The sequence below is a fragment of the Octopus sinensis genome, linkage group LG9 (genome assembly GCF_006345805.1).
Source record: "Octopus sinensis linkage group LG9, ASM634580v1, whole genome shotgun sequence".
NCBI lineage: Eukaryota > Metazoa > Mollusca > Cephalopoda > Octopoda > Octopodidae > Octopus > Octopus sinensis.
In genome coordinates, this window is record NC_043005.1 from 22,212,237 (window position 1) to 22,233,195 (window position 20,959).

Consider the following 20,959-nt stretch of genomic DNA (forward strand, 5'->3'; position numbering starts at 1 on the left):
GTCCACCTAGCTGTCTGTAGTTATCATACAAAGGTGCCTTTTTCCCATTATACCCAACCTATCTAGTTGCAACAAGGTTGTTTGTGGATGTTAAACTTTACTATTGTAGTCAGAGAGTATTGTGTAATTTGTGAATGTTCAACTGATTTGCAGTGTTGGGTTACCTGATGACGTATCTTGGCTAAACTCTCTTGGAGTCCAATAAGAATACTCATCCATTGATGGATATATCTGATTAGAAATAATGAAGCACCTGATTCTATTGGTCATAATAAAGTGACAATAAATTATGATTTATTTGATCAAACATAAAGCCATATTTTACTTGGAAGTGTATATAGTGGAGTGATTGAGTCTCCAATATAAAAGCATATTGTAATTTGCTTAAGAATTACAAATGTGTAAATGATATAAATGCTTGAAAAAACATTGAGCAATACAAGTAAAAAGTTAGGCAAAATATGTAAAGTGATGCTAATAAATAAAAACAAAAAGAAAAGATATATTGTCATACATAGGTTGTTTAATGATCCTTCAAAATTTTGAGAAAGGTTCTCATTTTCAAGTAAAAGAAAGAAAACATATATCAGTATATTGCTAGTGGTTAAGCTCTTGATTCCAGAAGAATGACAAAGCTCATTAATCCAATTAAGATTTGAACTCATAATGCAGAGAGATAAAACTAAAAAGTGTAAGACATGCATTGTACATTTATTAGTAACTCATCCAACTCAGAAAAACAAATGCGAACTAATAAGGGCACCTCAATATAGTCACTTAACCTGTTAGAAATAACAGCCAAATCACACACTGGATATATATTATATATATATATATATATATATAGGTATGGTGATGCAAACAGGAAAAATAGAACTTATACACACACACATACATACTAATAGGTTTGACCCTAGAGTCACTCTTGCTTCTGAGACATCTATGAGGGAGAGTCAAAAATTATAAATTATACACACTCTTGTTTTTTCAATGTATTTATACAAATGCAGGGGATAAACAAGTATATCATTTTTCTATATAGTCTCCTACCTTTCCAATGCATTTGGTCCAGTGGTCCACAAGCTTGCATATTCCCTCCAAGAAGGTTTTCAGTTGATCATGCAACCATTTATGCACCACTTCCTATGTGAACATCATCCATAGGAAATCGACAATCAAGTAAACCATCTTTGAGTGGTCCAAAAGATATGATAGTTAGAAGGGTCAAAATCTGGGCTGTAGGCAGGGTGTTCCAGCACCTCAAAACCCAGTTCATTAATGGTTTCAACAGTTTGGGTGACCATGTGTGGGCATGCATTGTAATGAAACAACAAAACTTTCTTTGACAATAGGCTTTGGCATTTGGTGCAAATTGCTGGCTTCAGTTTGTTGGCCAGGAAGGCACTATATCTTGCACTGTTGATCATAAACCCCTTTTCCAGGTAGTCTTCAAGTATAGGCCCTTTTGAGTCCCCAAAAGAGTTAGTCTCAACTTTCCCATGGAAAACTGAGTCTTGAATTTCTTCATTGCTGACGAGCCAGGATGTTTCAACTCCATACTCTGTCTTTTAGATTCTGCCTCATAATGATGGACCCATGCTTCATTTGTGGCTAAAAATTCCTCATTGTTGTAGCAATCAAGTAAACATTTGCAGACCTCAAGACATTTGCACTTGTGCTCTACAGTAAGCTCTCTTGGCACCCATCTTGCACAGACTTTATGGAATCTGAGCTCATTGTGGACGATTTGATTGGCAGAACCATGACAATCTGCAGAGAATGAGCTACCTCATCATATGGTAACTTGCTGGTTCACCATTACCATCTCTAAAGCTTGCAGAATCTTCTCATCAATGGTGGAGGTTGACAGGCATCCCCATATTGTGGTAAAAGCCTCTTATGAATTCCAGCACCTGACAGACCTTCCAACCATAGAAATTGGAACATGATTAGGCTCAAACTTCAATCATGTGGCCACAATAGTACCAACTATAAGCACACATGCACAGAAGGCAGAGTGACAATAATAAAGATATGTTATGGTGAAAGTGTGGATAATTTTTTTACTTCCCTTCGTGTATGTATATATATATATATATATATATATATATATATATATACATACACACACATATATATAACCGAGCAATTATAGATTACAATGTACAAACCATTATTGCTTGCTAATTGATAGATAAATAACAGCTTGATTTACTGCTTGACCTGATTAAAAATAGAATACCAATGAATGTCATACACCCAAACAAGAATTTGAACACAGCACTGCTAGCATGCGAAACACATTCCAAATTCACAGCAATTATTACTAACAACACTAAGTTCCTATTGTCTTATACCTAATTGAAAGTTATATATCTTAAGCATAGATGAATATATTGTCAGTGACAGAATGTGAATTATTGATTTCTTAGGTGATTGTCAAGGACTGACTTAAACAGCTACATTCTCCATGGACACGAAACATCTTGATCATGAGAAGAAGAAAAAAACAAAACTTCAATTGTATTTGGGAAGTAATGAGGTGTTTGAGAGAAAAATACATGTTAGAAATTTAATGAAATATATTATACCTCGATAATATGCCTTAGTGATGGCATCAAATTCTTCTTGGCCAGCTGTGTCCCACAGCATTAAATGTATATTCTGGGTACCCACTCTAAATATAATAAAACAACTTAATAATCAATGTCTTCTTTTTTTAAGAAAGCTATTTGAGAAAAAAAAAGATGTTAATATGATGTTTGACTATTTCAGGACTATTTTCTTCCTCTTAAATGTTCATCATTGTAAATGATTCAAGGTTTCAGTCAATTTTCTCCAATTGCCTTCAGGTGATATGTTCCTAAACAAGGCTTGGCTAGAATTTAAATCAGGAAACTATAATTATTACTGCTGACTATTCGCTCTGCTATTTTAACCAGTATTATTTGTCCAGATGAACTATTAACATGACTACTACACCATGCTCTGACCCAGCTCAGAAATGAACATATATAGTATTCAAAGAAACAGCAAAACATTTTAAAATCATACCAACATGAGTGATAATGAACATCAAAGATTAGGAAAATAGTGTTATTAAAAATATAATTTGAAATATTTTTGAAGTGAAGCAAAGATAATGTAATTTCAATGACTAATATTTTAATTATTTTATCAGTTCAACAAATATGGGAGAAACTCTGGTTATAATTTGACCTAATAAGACTTCAGCAGAACACAGAACTCACTGTGTGAACCAAAGTATTGATGAGAGAATCACAAAGTGGATATGTATTTTACATGAGCAGATATTAAAAATCAATAGTAGTAATAATGATGATGATGATTGTTTCTGATTTAGGCACAAGGTCAACAATTTTGAAAAGTGGTAGTGGGCAGGACAAGCCAATTCCATTGACAAAAGTATTTGACTGGTGCCTCATTTTATCAACCCTGGAGGAATAAAAGCAATGCTGACTTTAGCATGACTTGAACTCAGAAAAGAAAGAGCCAAAAGATATATTGCAAGGCATTTTCTCTGATGCTCTAATGATTCTGACAATCCACCATGCTGATAACAATAATTGTTTCTAATCAAAGTACAAACCTGAACTTTGGGGATAGAGAATGGTATTTACAGAGAACTTCAATGAAGGATTGGGTAGATATCAAGTGGGAGAGGGCATTAAATATGAGAAATGGTAGGGAGGTAGACTTGGGTGGAGAGCATGTGTCATGAACTGTCAATGGAACAGGAAATTATTATTATTGATTTCTTATATTGGCATTAAAGTTTAAAGCAAAGATGTGGCAAATTAAACTGACTGGTACTATTCAAGGCAGTGAGCTGACAGAATCATTAGCATGCCAGGCAAAATGCTTAGCAGCATCTCATCTATCTTCAAGTTCAAGTTCCACTGAGGTCAACTTTACGTTTTATCCTTTTGGTGGTTGGAGAGGGAGGGGGGATAAAATAAGTACCAGTTGAACACTGGGGCTGATGCAATTGATTTGCTCCTTTCCCAAAATTGCAGGCCTTGTGCCAAAATTTGAAATCAATATGACTGGTATTATTTTATAGAACATGGAAAAATAAAAAGCAAAATTAAATCAGACTGTCATTGAAGTTCTCAGTACTAAGGAGAATGTTTTGCAAGATGACAGCTAAATCACAGAACATATGACAAGTGTACAAAGCATGTAGAGAAACTAAGAAGAATGTAAATAAATGAGTGAAATGATTTAGGTTAAATATTGTGTGGTGTATGATTTAAACACATTCATTCACAACATAAATCAAAATTTGTGAACCTTCTCCAACAATAACATGATTTCTAAGATAAGCACACAATGTTGCAAATTTTAGAGAAAAGCTGTGGCTGATTTAATTCTCAATGTTCCCAATCAACTACAACCTTATATATCCTGTTCTACCATTAGTGTCTTGAGTTTGTCAGCAATTACTGCATCACTGTTTCCAACAAGATTCCCAGAATTTATTGTTTCATGGGTCAGCTCCCAAATGATGATTTGGTGATTTAATTGATTCCAATATCTGATTGTTGCTGATTACATGCATCCAACAATAAACAAATGACAAATTCTATGTTATAACTATTTCAGCTGTATCTCAATCAATCTTTCATCTTAGAATCAAGTCACTGCACTAATAACATGACTATACAAACAAGCAATAAATCCAAGGATAAACTCACATTATTTGTTTCTCCAAGAAATCAACACCAATTGTCTTCTTATATTCTTGTGTAAATATGCCTTTGCAGTAACGCTGGATCATGCTAGACTTACCAACACCACCGTTACCAACAACTACAATCTTTATAGAAGTCTCAAAGTCTTCTCCATACATTTTCTAAAATTTCAATCTGGTAATATAAAAAAAAAATTTAAATACCTGAGATGAGCTGTATTTAATAATTATATTTGTATTTCTCAGATCATTTTCATCAGCCTTAACAAAAAACATTTTATTTTTTCAATTTATCAAATTATTATTAAATTTATTTAAAAAATAATTGTCTCATAAATTTTAATCATTTTTGTAAGACATTCCTTGATTTGAAGAGCTGACAGCTTACACTCATTAGTTTCTAACATTGGCACAAATTTTGAAAAATGTAAGAGAGAAACACTGATTCCAGTACGTGTCTGGGCCAAATCAGTTCAAATGAGGACTGAACTTGCAACAGAAAGGGAATTATTCTGCAACATGATAATACAAGGCCATATTCAGTGATGATAACCCAAGCAAAGATAAATTCATTAGGCTGTGAATCTCTACCTCACCTTCCTTATTCACCGAACCTAGCACCATCAGATTTTCACTTATTCAAGTTACTTGAACACTTCACAAGTGGAAAAACATTCAGAAGCAGGGACTGTTGAAACGGCACTCCAAACGCTTTTATCTTCAAAAGAACTTGACTTTTTTGCCCAAAGTATAAGAAACTGGTTTTGACGAGGGGAAAATGTTATTGCTTTTGATAGCAATTATACTTTGACTGAATAAATATATTTAAGATATGTTTTATGATGATTTGAACTCGTTACATGAAATAGAACATTACTTTCCAGAACCCTTAATATATGTGTGTGCATATGCCAAGCTAAAGGATATTTTTAAAAGCATAGAAAACTGTGAACACTGACTGAAGGAAATGCAGAGTGAAATATTTTAAATAAACCAACAGGACTTTGAAGTTTCATCAATAGTTGGCCTCTGTGTGTGTGTGCATGTTAATGGTGATTTACTGGCAATTTACTGATTGTTGTGTGCAAAATAATCCTATTTTACTGAAATTTCTCACTGAGCTGGAAAAAGAAAACAAAGATCTAGTGGCAATAGTTTGGGACTCTCAAAAAGAAACAATATTAAGAAATTAAAAATCAATTTTTCATACAAATTTAGATGCTTAAGAAAAGGATCATTTTATTTTTATCTACATGCACGGGACAACTATAGGCATGCTTGTCAGTCAAACCTTATCAGCATTGTGTGTGTGTGTGTGTGCGTGCATATGTGTGTGTGTGTGTGTGTGTGTGTGTGTGTGTGTGTGCATGCGTGTGTGTGTGTGTGTTTATGTATGTATATAATTTTTTATGTCCAATTTCTAAACTGGCATAGTTGGATCTATGCCAATTCTGACTGGGAGCTACTACCTGCATAGATTGATGCTTACATTTCATTTTTGTCTTGATTTCAGTAGTTGGATGCCCTTCTTATCTCCAACAATTTTTTAGAGTGTATTAAGAACATTTTATCACAGTACCAGTACTAGTAAGGCTATCACATCCTAAGCAAGACAAGACTAAATGTTTTCCCTTTATGTTATACAATCAACTTTATTGTCAGCTGTTGAATCGCTTCAATACAGTGGTGATTTCCAACCATAATGTTAATGGTATAAAACTTATAGTTCAGGACCTGTAAACTTTTTTGCCTTAAATCTCTCTCTCTCACACACACACCAATAAGGAAAAGTCCACATGTTTGCATGACCTGGATAGAAGATAAATCTCTCTGATTACATCTTATTATCGTAAAGAAAAGACAGACACATCGAAAACTGTGAAAACTGTTTGATTGAAAAAAAAAAATGAGATGGTCACAACAAGTACACTTTCCACCATAGCTCTGGTGGCTAAATGTGGAAAATGAACAACACATATATACATACATATAATTGTCAACTTGATGCAACAAAATGCCCAGAATGCTATGCAATAGGATCAAACTCAGAACCACATAGTTGTAAAATGAAATTCTTAAATACACAGCTATCTCCATTTGTATGTAGATGTGTTGGATGGCATATACATAGACTGGAGACAACTTAATCTATGGATAAACAAAGAGGATAAATCTGTCTGAATATATCAAGAACAGCACTTAATAGTGCTACACATCAACAAGAAATGCAGGCAACTCAACTACTATTAAAAATTATCTTAAAATATATGATGTACATCTATGCTATTATCGACCAACAGAGAAACCATTTTATCTGATAACTAGCACTATGACCCAGTATGCTAGTGCATGCATATACAGCTGCATGCGTGCATACATACACACGAGTACTGTCCAAATATCCGACCAATCACATACAGCTAGCTGCCATTCAATTGGCGTATCAAGTTTTGGGCATTTTGATTGGTTTTGGATAGAAAATTCACAAAAAAGTCACTTCTATTGATTTTTTAATGGCTTTGCGGGGTGACTGGGGAAATGTAAAGATGTGCACGACCACTCTTGGATGGTTTTGAATGACCATAGAAAGTGCGAGCCCTCTAACTGAAAAATTGTGGATTTGTATAAAGGATACGTGCACACACACAGACATTTTGCCGTTTATATATATATAGAGAGAGATGAGTGCATGCAATATCTCGGTTAATGCACCAGTACACTTTTTAGTGAATTGACCCAATTGCTTTTCAGTTTGCCATTTAATGAAATGACTCTCCGAACAGAAAGAAGCCAAGATACAAATTCAGCTGTCTGAGAAAATTGGTACTCCCCTCTCTACAATAATTACAAATGTCTACATGGAGCCTATATTGAAGAAACTGAATACTTTTCTATGCAGCTATAGAGTTGAACAACAAATTTACACTGTATTACCAAAAAAAAACTTCAAAAATATCATTCATTTATGTCAGTAGTTCTATAAAATATTACCGTAATTTTTAAAAAAAGTGATTTAATAATTCGTGTAAACATTCTTACACATATAAAGACATTTTTTGATTTCTGTGATTATCTGCTGGGGTAGTTTATAATTAAATCTGTGGTAAGTGTATGTGATATTATTGAGTATAGCATTCACTATTAATGATGTAGAATATCAGTTTTAGGTGGGGGGAAAAATCAATATAAAACCTGATAATTTTTTTAAAAATCATTTATTTATTGTACATGTATTAAGAAACAAGTACTAGTTGATTGTGGTACTTTCCCACCCAGGTCAGTGCACTATTTCTTGCAGAACAGTTAAGAACCCAAACAACCGAAGAAAGTTTCCAGGGAGATAGCCATGGCAGCAGAAATCAGCTCAAGGTGGTTGACATGACATCACAGAACCTTTTTACAGGCAAATGCTATTTTGGCCCCTGCTGTCGAAAGAGTAAAAAGCTGACCTTTAGATATTTGCTGAAGTTACAGAAAAGTCCCTGACAATGCAAATGCCTTAATGAAAAGAAACAGGTTGCAACATCTTTAAATAGCTCCCACACTTTCCATTTGGTGAGAATCATCTCATGTTTATTCCATCCATTTACCATGTTGTGTAACTGGATTTATGTTTGTTTATATAACTACGTAAGTACAACCTACTCAGCTTTTTGGGTACCCCAGACTTTACATATGAAATAGAAAAATCTTCCAAAATACTTGACAGACCACTTTATTTTGGTTTCTGTGCACACACTAAGAATGTAGTGGTTGGTATGTGCAAAGAAATTTCAACATAATACCATTACAACTGTGACCAACCCATCATTTTTAAGGAATCAAAACTGTTTTTCAAATTAGTACCAACAAAAGTGATGGGCATACCATCTTTTTAAGGCAGCTTAAATCATGCTTAGTGTCCTTTGGGTATGGGGAGAATCCACTAGTAAAGATACAACATCAATCTGTCTCATGACAACTCGACCCCACAAAGATGGTGGGTGACTCAACGAAAAAAAGTCTACAAGGACCAATCACGCAACAATGGTCTCCAGTAAACAATAATACAAAGCTCGTGACTGTGGTGACTAACGCTAACGGCGAAATTGTCAGTTCACATCCTTATACAGCCTGAGATCGATGTTGCCAAATGAACTTCGCTTTTACTGAAGTCGTAGATCAAAAGGACTGTATCAATCCTGACCCCTTAATCCAACCTTATCCTTCTAACCAATAATCCATATAAACTGAATTAAATTTCTTTGAATATTACTTGAATTTCAGTGCCTGTGCAAGAACCAAAATTAACCAGAGCGTCAAATATTTATGAGAGTTTCGGTGATCCAAATTGTTTTCAAAACGAAAGATCGCCAGAAATTCTTGTTTAGAACTGTAACCATTTTTTTTTAAAGCTCAGGGAAAGTATTTACCATTTTAAACTATGTATATACGTGTCTATAACCACAGCACCCTGAACATAGTCTTTTTATAATAGTTTACAAGTTTTGTGCGATGTCACTCTGGCTTACAGGTTCCCAACAGTGTCACGGCACACTTGTATATCACGAGATAAAGCTAGGGGCATTGCAGAAATTAAATATTTTAAGAAAACAGATAACTATAAGCTTAAAGTCTAACTATAAAGTTATGGTAACTGTGCTTCCTTTATTGAATAAAAAGAACTAAATAGTTACGAAAATATATAACTTTATTTTAAATACATTTTTTTAATTTTAGGATGAACGAATTAAGTCAAAATGTTTTTAGCTTGCTTACGGTGCGTCACAAGTAAAACAAGTTTGGAAATCATGGACTTGCTGTTGCTAAAGAAACATTACGGTTGTTTATAACTTGATACTATTATAGAGATATGTTTTTCTTTTCTTTGTTATTGTAGTTCGTTGTTGACTACAGTTGTTATTCTTGTTTTTTATCGTTTGTTATCTCTTATCGTCTACTTTTGTTGTCACTTATTGTCTGTTGACGCGTGTACTATTGTGTATTATTATTATAGCCTGGCCAACTGTCAGGACATTGTTCACCAGTTAACAACAGGCTCCAGTACATGGTTACTACCATTGAAAACAAATATCTTAAATGTCATTCTAATGATTGTCTATAATTTAATATAATTATTATTACTTTGTTTTTCTGAATTTTTTTCCACAAAGAAATCCCCTTCACCACAATCACTATTATTATTATTAGCATTGTCGTCATTAAAATAAAATTAAGGAGAACAATTTACCTTGAATCATATTTGCAATACAGACTCCAGAATTTTCACAGTCGCTCCCCAGGAATAAATGTTTTCATACACAACAGATTACGATGTTTCAGGAGTTAATAGTGTAGACGATAACGTCGCAGTGCTATGTATTCAAGAGAGTACCGCAAAAAAAGGTTAACCACACTGACAAACCATTGTTATATAGCTCGACATGTCAACACAAGTCTTGTCTAACACATCTTTTACTCTCAGCATGGTTTCTTGTTTTATACTGGTCTTCTTTCATTGCCTTACTTGGCGAGTCTTGTCTTTTCTTTCGTAAAATATTTCGTTTTTTACTTCTTGTTACTCTCTTCTTATTTCCATATCGCCCTTTTTAGATTTATTTGTTATGTTTTCTTCCTACTTCTTATCGGTTACCATAGAAAAAAATCGTGTTTTATTCATGCATGTATTCATGTATTCTCCAGGTGGACTTGGTTTCCTTGTATTAAGATTATTTTTGGCTTCAAGTAATTACAACATTTATAAAATGTGTATATGCCTGTATCTATGTAAGGTTGTTTTTTAGTCTTGAAATGTGTCCAACCAAGAAGCAGCTGGTCTACAGTAAATAAAGAAAAACAAAAGGACCCTAATTTGAATTTAAGCAATTAATTATCTGTAAGCAAGTACTACAGTATGATATAGTTCAACAGACTGCAGCCATGGCTAAGAAACTTATCTTTCATCAGCACAGTCTATCAAGTTGCGAGCAGGTACCACAGGTACCTGCTTCTGTATCCATTACTGGCGAGCCAGTTACGTCATAGTGGGCAATGCTAAACCTGAGCCTAGAAAGTAATTTGCATAATCAGCACATTGTCTCTTCTACAATGACACAAGAAATGCTCAGTTTGCGACACGTTTTGTGGATACTGCAGCTGACCAACATAGTCGCAGAAGTTAAATCTGGTAAATAATCGTACTCGAACTTGAGATTTTACCGGTGACGATACAACAATGACCAATGTCATCGTTGTGTATTTCGTTAACTGATAAGTTTAACTCCCTTTTTCTTTCTGTCGTTCCCAAGTCAGCATTGAATAAGTAGATCTATGATGAAAACATTCAAATTGTGATCATTCAGTCATGTTGCGGACTATATACTGCTAAGACCATATTATGCAGTATGTCCTTCCCTTTTCAGGCAATAGGGTGTTGTTACTTGAAGGAAATATCAATTATTTTTAGCATGTTAAAAATAGTCTATTCTTAGAGGGTAAGTAGTTAGAGCAGAGAGTTATGAGTTCTGCCCAACTGATTGGCCATCATTACATCATAGCAGAGACTGCAGTTGGGTTTCAACAACCCAGTGAGTTATAGCGACTCACTTATACCTCGTAATAAATTGAGGTTAAAGTGGAATGTAGTGGACTCGAGAGAATAAAATAAGTGCAGAATTGAGTGGTACCTATCTACAGCTATGTAGACTAGGCTGTTGAGAGTCTAGTATCTTGGCTACAGACAAAGAATATGGATCACCAGCTCTTCAACTATGAGCACTAGCACTATCAACTATGCTAGAGTCAATCTCATATTCTCTATCTCTCCTTTTCCAATGTCTCTAATTATTGCAGATCCAGCGACTACGTAAGAGGCTACCTCATAGTGATAGTCAGCACCCTATTCAAATATGGGCTTTAAGGGCCGTTGTAAATGGAAATATCACTGCCGACCTAACAGTAGTTACATTCCAGAGGCCTACAAAGTCTTATTTTGGCTCTAGTGATAGTAATGATGGTTAAGTAAGTAATTTTGGAAAAGAAGTCAATGATGTCACTGTTTGCCTTGTTATTATTAGATTGGTTAAGCAAACATCAGCCAACGAGGGGACCTCACCCTGTTAGAAATAGCAACCAACATTTCCACCAAGCCACTCTAAACAGACCTATTGTATAATATATCCAATTGAAACAATATCTGAAAAATAAGTCATAGCTCTAACATCTTTAATCAGGAGTCTATGATTGACCTGGAACTAAACAACAATAACTTGTCTACGACTCTATAATAGACAAGAACGCCGTCTCCTTTGTATTAAGAGCAATGCCACAAATAATAGAGTTCCCATTATATGAAGAGAAAAGGGGGTACCATTGTTAGAGTATAAACATGGAAATAGAACATAATATAGAATCAAACGAAATATTCTCTAGTTACAGTTAGTATTTATATAAGATGACGAAAACAGAAATTATAATTAGTATCCAAAGTTAATAATAACAGTGGAGGGATTTGTTCTTGACATATTTGCAAACTGTTGCTTTTGAAGGTATGAAAGAATGAATGTAGAGCGGTGGGAATGGGATTATAAATAGTTGGCAGGGCGGCTTAGCTTTGAGATATGTCAGTAGAGTTCTTATACAACAGGAGGTAATTCAGTTCAGTAGAGGGTTTTTTTCCTCTTCTTTTTTTTTTATGATATTCATTTAATGAATGGCAGGTGTATTATGAATAGGCGGTACATAGAAATATGGGAAAATATTTCATTTATTGGAATTTTTATATCAAATCATAACATGTGTTCATTTTCTGACTGTAATAATCATCACAATAACGACAACGGCAACAATAACCTGAACAACAATAATTTCTAAAATAAGCATAAGGACAAATTTTGTGGGTGAAGTTAGTTGATTAAATCGACTTCCATTATTTGGCTGGAACTTTATTTTCGACTTCGAAAGGATGGAAGGTAAAGCTGACCTCGAAAATTTCCCTAATTGGTTAATGATTGTAATAATTGCTATAATTCAGACACTAAACCAACAATTTTAGGAGGAGGGTGTTAGTCGATACCATCAACCCTAGTACTTACTCGAGCGGGATTTAAACCCAGAAAGAGTAAGGCATTTTTCTTTGATGCTCTAACGAGCTAGCCGCTCTTATGGAATTAATAAAAATAAATTATCGTCTACCATACCTGTAGAATTTTTTTCAGGATATGTCAACAATAAATTTATGAATATTATTTATAATACTTAGAGTTTCATGGCCCTACAATTGATATTTCCATTAATATAGTCGAGGACATTTTGAAAAAAAATTGCAAGCGTATTTTTCTTAAATTATGTGTAGCGTACAAGCAACGATTAAACCAAATTGCTTGACTGAAGTCATGGGACGTCAGTTACACAAAATTTATGTTTGGATTAATTTATGTAGCTGTATATCTAATTGTTATCCTTAAACTGAAAGAACACATTCGGATCTTTTCCTTTTGAACGGCACTTTGTAACATAATTTCTAGGTAACTAAAAAGTTTTAAACTTCGTATACTGGTAGAATGTGTTTATAAAACATCATTTTCTCTTGACTTTATCGAGAAAATTCTATAGTTTGTAAGATATTTCGTCCGAAATTACTCGCATTTCGGCAATTTTAACCAATCACTGGAGTCCATTTAGGTAAATAACATTCTGTGCATAATGAATATGTCCCTCCTTTAAGAAACAGATTGGGTTTATTTACATTTGTGAAGAAAAAAAGATACCCTTCCCCAACCCCTAACCCTAACCAACTCTAACCCTAAATCTAAAATAGATTGAAATGCAATAGATCGATATTAGGACCATAATTAAGGGTGACATTTTCATTTGACACCAGTAGAAAAAGATCCCATTTTCCGTAGCGGTGTCGTATGAAATTGTCACCCATAATTATAACCCTAGTATCGATCTATTGCATTTCAATCTATTTTAGATTTAGGGTTAGGGGTGGAGAAAGGGTATCTTTTTTCTTCACAAATGTAAATAAACCCAATCTGTTTCTTAAAGGAGGGACATATTCATTATGCACAGAATGTTATTTACCTAAATGGACTCCAGTGATTGGTTAAAATTGCCGAAATGCAAGTAATTTCAGACGAAATATCTTACAAACTATAGAATTTTCTCAATAAAGCCAAGAGAAAATGATGTTTTATAAACACATTCTACCAGTATACGAAGTTTAAAACTTTTTAGTTACCTAGAAATTATGTTACAAAGTGTCGTTCAAAAGGAACAGATCCGAAATCGGTTGGGTAGTTCTTGAGTTTTAGGGATTCACACACACATTCTCATCTTTATATATATATAGAAGATACGTGCATTCGAACGTAGCAGGGAACAGCTAGCCTTTGGCCGCTATTTGGGTCCCGTTGTGTCCACTACTCTGGTTGGTATTGGCGCAATTTGTCTCTTACTCTGTCGTGCCAACTCGCCGTGTATAACCAGTCGGACTAATCCCACGAGCACGTGGGATTAGTCTGTTTACCACCCTGTGGTAAGCCTACTGCTCCTTATAAAAACCCAACTTCTCGTTCCGAAGTCTTTGGTTCCAGACCATTTAAGGTCTAACCACTGACCACAAAGACACAGCCAGTTCCAGCGATAATGTCAGACGACCCCAACACCACCACAGCAACAGTTACGTTGAGATTCACCAGGTTCGTCCAACAGCATTACGGTAAACTCCGTCGTCGCCACCCATATCCTTCTTAACGTTGTCAACATCATCTCTCCACGTACACAGCTCAGCAAGCAATTCACCCAGGTTCTAACACTTCACTGTTCGTGAATTACTTCACCGTGGATCAACAGCGAATATACAACCTGCATGAATTCCTGTACCAAGTGACCCAGGCAGCAGCATCACTGCCACGACCTCACATACGACATGTACCCGTAACCGGCTCAGCATCATGGCTGCAACCTCTTGATTCAGTATTTCAACTACCGTGTACTATTGACTACGAACAGGTATTCATCTTTCTTGTGTCTATGAACTTACTTCTCACTTCGATGGCTATAGACTTTTGCACTGTCTCTTCTTCGTTGCCATCCTTATATGTTCTTAACACGCGCATACATCTATGCTTACATGCACACATACATGACGGCCTGTCTATTATTCTGTATACATGACGCACACACATGTTAACATATCAATAAATCTTTTCTTAATCATTCTGCGCGGTTGTGCCTCTCTTTTTCCAGCTGGCAAGTAAATGATTCTATCAATTTTTCTCTTTATTATATCGGCCGTGTGATGTACAAAAGTGCCATTCTCGTTACTCCACATCGCACGGCCCCTTACATGTTTCAACCCAGGTCAACGTTGATTGAGCCGACCTAAAATGAAAGCCGTTCCAGCAGTGACCATCCCTAACGTGTATCCTTCCCATTTTAAAGATCATTTAGTATGATTTGAAGGAAATTTGGCTATAGCTCGAGCGACCACGCGAACAATGATAATTGGCTCCCTACTTTAGAGTATCTATTTGTCACTAGATGGAATGAATTATTTCAGAGTAAAGCATTTAGCGATCTTTCGAACTTTGCTCAGACATATAAGATGAAGGACAAAGTAAAACAAATGCACTGAATCAAAGTGACCGGTTAACAAATAATCGTTAACTATCGAAAATGCGTTTGCTTAAACATACACAGGCTGATTTGACCGGCAGATTTTTAAAATAATTTCTAAATACTTTTAAACTTCGTATACTGGTAGAATGTGTTACATAAAACATCTTTTTCTCTTGGCTTTCTTGAGAAAATTCTGTAGTTTGTAAGCTATTTGTTGTTTAATTTCTTGCATTTCGGCAATTTCAACCAATCAATGACGTCTATTGAGGTGAATACAATTTCTCCGGTTCTTTGTCAACAACATTTAAACAACAAATAGCTTACAAACTACAGAATTTTCTCAAGAAAGCCAAGAGAAAAAGATGTTTTATGTAACACATTCTACCAGTATACGGAGTTTAAAAGTGTTTAGTTACAAAGAAATTATTTTAAAAATCTACCGGTCAAAGCGAAAAGATCCCATACACAACTACACACAACCACATACACACATACACACACACACACATGCGTTAATTACCTTGTGGTAATTATTCCGTCTCACTGCGCTCTGAGTTCAAATTCCGGTTTCGACGATTAATATTCAGTTGTTCGATCAGTTGAAATCTCTTGTAGAAGAAATTAACTGTAGTCAGATACGCAGCTTCGTCAGGTAAATTGCCCACTGTACGCACTATGTCACGCCAGTACCTCTTCTACTTCATGAAGGAGTTAAAGACACAAGGCGAAGATATTGTAGACAGAATCAGAAGTTTCATTAAAGGAAGTAATAATTCATTGATTTGTTTTGTTTGTGTAACAAATCATTGGTATCATGTAAACATGTCTTAGTCAGAAGAGAAAGATGATGATCAAGAATCTTTTGAGGCTTCTGTGACTGGTTGAAAGAAGGGAGGAAGTTAGTCTCCAATTAGTGACCTGACCCAAATGCTCCGATAATGACGGACTAGATGTTGGTGGTAGATTGGGTGATGGTTTAAGTAGACTAGTTTTCTACTACGCAAAATAAATAAATAAAAATCTTTCTGCAATGGAGCCCATTAATAAAATTAACATATTCTCAAGTATTACACTCGACCATCCACTCAACTAAATGTATTTATGCTTTAGGAAGAAATTGTTAATTAAATGGATGAAATTTCAGATGGTCTTAATTACCTCTTGAGAAAATGATTGTTATTTGAATACTGTAAGTAAAGTAAGTAAATAGATATACGTCAGTTTCGACGATGAATATTCAGTTGTTCGATCAATTGAAATCTCTGCTCATTGAATTAGTGGATATTCCACAAGGTGTGAGATGAAGTGTATGACAAAGCAGGATCTTTGAATAACAGGCTTCCAAATAATTCCCACCTACTCGTACACGTATGTGTGTGTGTGCGCGCGCGTGTAGTATAGTACAGAAAAAAAAACCACAAATGAGTTCTGAATATTCGTGTTGGATAGAGTAGATATATTTGTTATCAAAAGGCTTGATGGAGAGCTCATTTCGTTTCAGCGACTTTACACACACACGCGGTCTTCGGGTTGAATTTGACAGTTTGCATAAAAAAAGAAAAGAAAACACAATATCCCATCCAAAACTCTTTTACTCTTTTACTTGTTTCTGTCATTTGACTGTGGCCATGCTGGAGCACCGCCTTTAGTCGAGCAAATCGACCCCAGGACTTATTCTTTTAAGCCTAGTACTTATTCTATCGGTCTTTTACCGAACCGCTAAGTTACAGGGACGTAAACACACCAGCATCGGTTGTCAAGTTTCCGTCTACCAAATCCACTCACAAGGCTTTGGTCGGCCCGAAGCTATAGTAGAAGACACTTTCCCACTTTAAAAATAAAATAACATCAACTAGATTATGGCTGGGAGATAACAGTTTACTCAAAGTTGCCACCTTCATATTCCATCACAGCCTCAAGACAGCTCTGGAGCCTGGTGCGTGCGTTCCTCACTGTGCCCCTGGGACAATCTTCGAATACGTCGATCTTGGCCTCCAGCTTGGCCTTGGTGTTGCAAATAGAGCGGTTGGTGTCTTTCTCAACACATTGTAACCCATGGGATTACAATCGGGAAAATTAGGATACTAGACGACCACCGTTGACGCTTTCCGAAGGCTTGGCAAGGAGCTGAATTCTGCTGCTACACATTTCCTTCTGAAATCAACCTTCATCCATAGTTTGATTATAGACTCCTGTAGCTTCACATAGCCGTCTGAATTGAGCCTAAAGCCCTGTTCAAAGATACGTAACGGTTTGACATTACCATTACAAGAGTACTCCCCAAAGATCATCCCAGTTTGGGGTAGCTTGGTTTTCATGATACATGGGACATCACATGGATTGTAGGCAAAGCTACCTGTCGTTCTGAGTGTTGTGCAACTGGCCCTGGCAGAAGTTTTTGTTTTTATCATTTGAGAAGAACCAGATCATCCCTGGCGTAATCGGACGCTTTAGATTGTTCAGGAGCTTCTTTGCCTTCGTCAAGTGGTTCTCCTTGGCCTTGGCTCTCAGATTTTGTCCCTTGTGTTTCTTGTACGAGCGGTAGCGAAGGTTCTTATTCAACGTTTGCAGTTCTTTTGTCTCATGAAAACTATTTTTTCTTTAATGGAATGCTAATTCATTATTTTACCTTTATTTGTCTTTGATGTTGAAATACATGCCACCGGCCACTGAGTTATTTCTGTTATCTAATTCTTGTTACAGACACACACATGCACACACGCACGCACGCACGCACGCATACAGTCATTGTTGTAGACTTGATTGTTCTCTCATAGGTGTGCGAAGAAAAGGATTCTTCGATTACATTAAAACTTTGATCAAAACATTTTCAATATTTGGGCATCGTAGAAACCTCTCGTGTATACATAACTAATCAGTATAAATAAGTCAATAAATAAATATTTATGAAAATAGCCTTTTCTTCTCTTCTATGTGAACAGGGAGGGTCAGTGCGTCAATAATATACGCGTTTCCCACGGATAATTGGCGATAAAAAACAAAAACAAAAAAACCACAAAACATAACTTTTACTCTACTCTGAGCGGTCATATTAATGAAGCCGAATGACATTTGACTGATTTTTTTTTATTTATATTTTGATGTGAGTTTTTTTTTATGCCGTTTTACTTTACTTCAATCACTGTTTGATCAATCGGAACGCTATAAAATAGACGTGAAGTCTATTTCATAGCGCGCCTTGCCATTAATGTAATGTATACGAGGGTAATTAAAAAATCAAACGTACTCTTATTTCTGTATTTTAGTAAAACAAAAGCAGGGTCATTTTCGACACAGTCTCCTTGCTTTTCGATGCATTTCTTCTAGCGGTCCACAAGTTTGCTTATTCCATCGGAGAAGGAGGTTTTCGGCTGATCGCGAAGTCATTTATGCACCACTTCCTGCGCTTCTTCGTCTGTACCAAATCGACGACTTCGTAAAAAGATGTTTGAGCGGTCTAAAGTGTTGATAGTAAGAAGGGGCGAGATCTGGACTGTATGCAGATGTTCCAGCAACTCGAAACCCGATTTTTCAGGGATATCAACGATGTGGATGGCATTATGCGGGCATGCAACAATAACATTTGCGTTGACAACAGAAGTGTGTATGAGTGGATCGAGATGAGCAATATTTACGTTAACAATAGACCTCGGCGTTTGATGCCAATTGTTGGTTTCAGTTTGTTGGCCAGCATTTCACGGTAGCCTACGCTGGCGACTGTAGACTCTTTTCCCAGGCAGTGTTCAAGTACAAGCCTTTTTGCATCCCAAAATACAATTACCATCACCTTATCTGTAGAAGGCTGAGTCTTGAATTTCGTTTTTGCTAGCGATTCTCGGTTCTTCTACTCCATACTTCACCTTTTGGATTCAAGCTCAAAGTGACACACCTAGGTCTCATCTCCTGTGGCTATCCGTCCCCAAAACACTTCGCTATCATCGTTGTAGCGGTCGAGTAAGCGTTGACAGATCGCCTCACGACTGTGTTTATTACCCTTCGTTAAGCTTTCTTGGCATCCATCTCGCAAAGACTTTACAGAAGCGAAGCTTGTCGTAGATGATTTCGTATGTAGAACTATGACTAATTTGCAGAGAGCATTCTACCGCATCGATGGTCATTTATCGGTTCACCAAAACCATCTCTCAAGATTGTTGAATCTTCGCATCCGTGCTGGAGGTTGATGGGCGTCCTGTTCCCTATTCGTGCTTCACGCTTGTCCGGCCATTTTGAAACTTCTCAATCCACTCATACACATTGTCTTTGTACTATACTGAAAGCCTGCGATGGATTTCAGCTCCTGACATACCTTCAGACCATAGAGGATCACTAACCTCTGTCTTCCTTGGTGCGTATTGCCAGAAGAGCGGCCTTGTTTACTTTATCACAAGAAAGAAAACTGCAGCGGTTAAGGTGAAACCGCGGTTACGCAACCACAAGAATGCCACTATATATATATATATATATATATATAGTAAAAGTGAGGATATATAAACCTCAGAGGGATAAAAATATCCAAGATTAGACTGGTTGAATTCCTAATAATATAAGCACACACATATATATTATTATTATAAAAACCAAGAGAGAAGATGGAGATAAGGTTAATAAAAATTTATTAATACATTGACAAGACCTACAATTGTTTCAATTCATCGCTTATAGTATAAAATCAATCAAATTTAATTTAATTTAATGTAATCAATTTGGTTAATTATTACAAACCAGAATATCACCAGGGAAGAACGTACAAAGAATTTATATATATCATATTTAAAACATAATGAAAACATTAAATGATCAAACAGGAAAAATACAGTGCACCATTAAAATTAATACATAATATAAAATATATAAAGTTATAAAAATAGATACAGTTATAAAAATAGCTATTGCAATAAATTAATATAAAGAACAAATTAAATTGATTGATTTTATACTATAATCGATGAAATGAAACAATTGTAGGTCTTATCAATGTATTAATAATTTTTTATTTATCTTATCTCCATCTTCTCTCTTGGTTTACACACACACACACACACACACACACACGCACACACACACACACACACACACACACACACACACACACACACATATCGGCACATGTGCTTTTCTCAGACTATTCTTTTCCTTCTTTCCTTTCCGGAATTTTTCCCTCTATCTGACGAAGGACTATGCACGAAACGTCGCACCCGTTCCATTTTTACATCTTAAACTTTCTCTGAGTGTCAGTCTAATGCATTCACTGTGTACGTCTTTTTGACTTTTGTTGCTTTTCCAGTTTTCTTTTAAAATTTGCACGCACACATACGCTCGCACGCACACACACACACACACACACACACACCACACACACACACACACACACACACACACACACACACACACACAGAGTATCTGAAGGGATTATAAGCCAAGCTGTGTCTTCGTGCACGACTGCGTATTCCAGTTATCAAATACATGTAGATGTTTTATTCGAAATGAAAACATTCATGCATGTAAATTTAGTTGGTGAATTATACTTGCTGAGTAGGAATGTACTAAGACAATGATTAGTGTACGTATTACGTTTTTGATTCTGTTACACGTGTTTAATTACAATACGGGAAATACATTTTATGAATATAGATATTAATA

At 35.6% G+C, this 20,959-nt stretch overlaps 1 protein-coding gene and 1 long non-coding RNA gene across 5 annotated transcripts in view; one reads left to right on the forward strand and one right to left on the reverse strand.

The window, feature by feature from the left end:
* LOC115215812 (ras-related protein Rab-23) overlaps positions 1 to 20,959 on the reverse strand; it is a 68,431-nt gene that overhangs the window by 15,919 nt on the left and 31,553 nt on the right. For 3 of the 4 annotated variants that reach the window (XM_036505818.1, XM_036505820.1, XM_036505819.1), the window contains exons 2-3: positions 4,719 to 4,889; positions 2,592 to 2,677 (exon numbers count right to left, since the gene is read on the reverse strand). In XM_036505818.1, coding sequence (XP_036361711.1) covers positions 2,592 to 2,677; positions 4,719 to 4,873 — 241 coding nt within the window. In that variant the 5' untranslated portion in view covers positions 4,874 to 4,889. Of the gene's footprint in view, positions 1 to 2,591; positions 2,678 to 4,718; positions 4,890 to 9,944; positions 11,261 to 20,959 lie in introns of those variants that run through there. The other variant, XM_029785117.2, reaches the window with a different exon arrangement.
* Positions 2,356 to 19,941, forward strand: LOC118764790. The gene is made up of 3 exons (XR_005000594.1): positions 2,356 to 2,367; positions 10,599 to 10,605; positions 19,792 to 19,941. It is a non-coding gene; the product is annotated as an uncharacterized LOC118764790 (long non-coding RNA).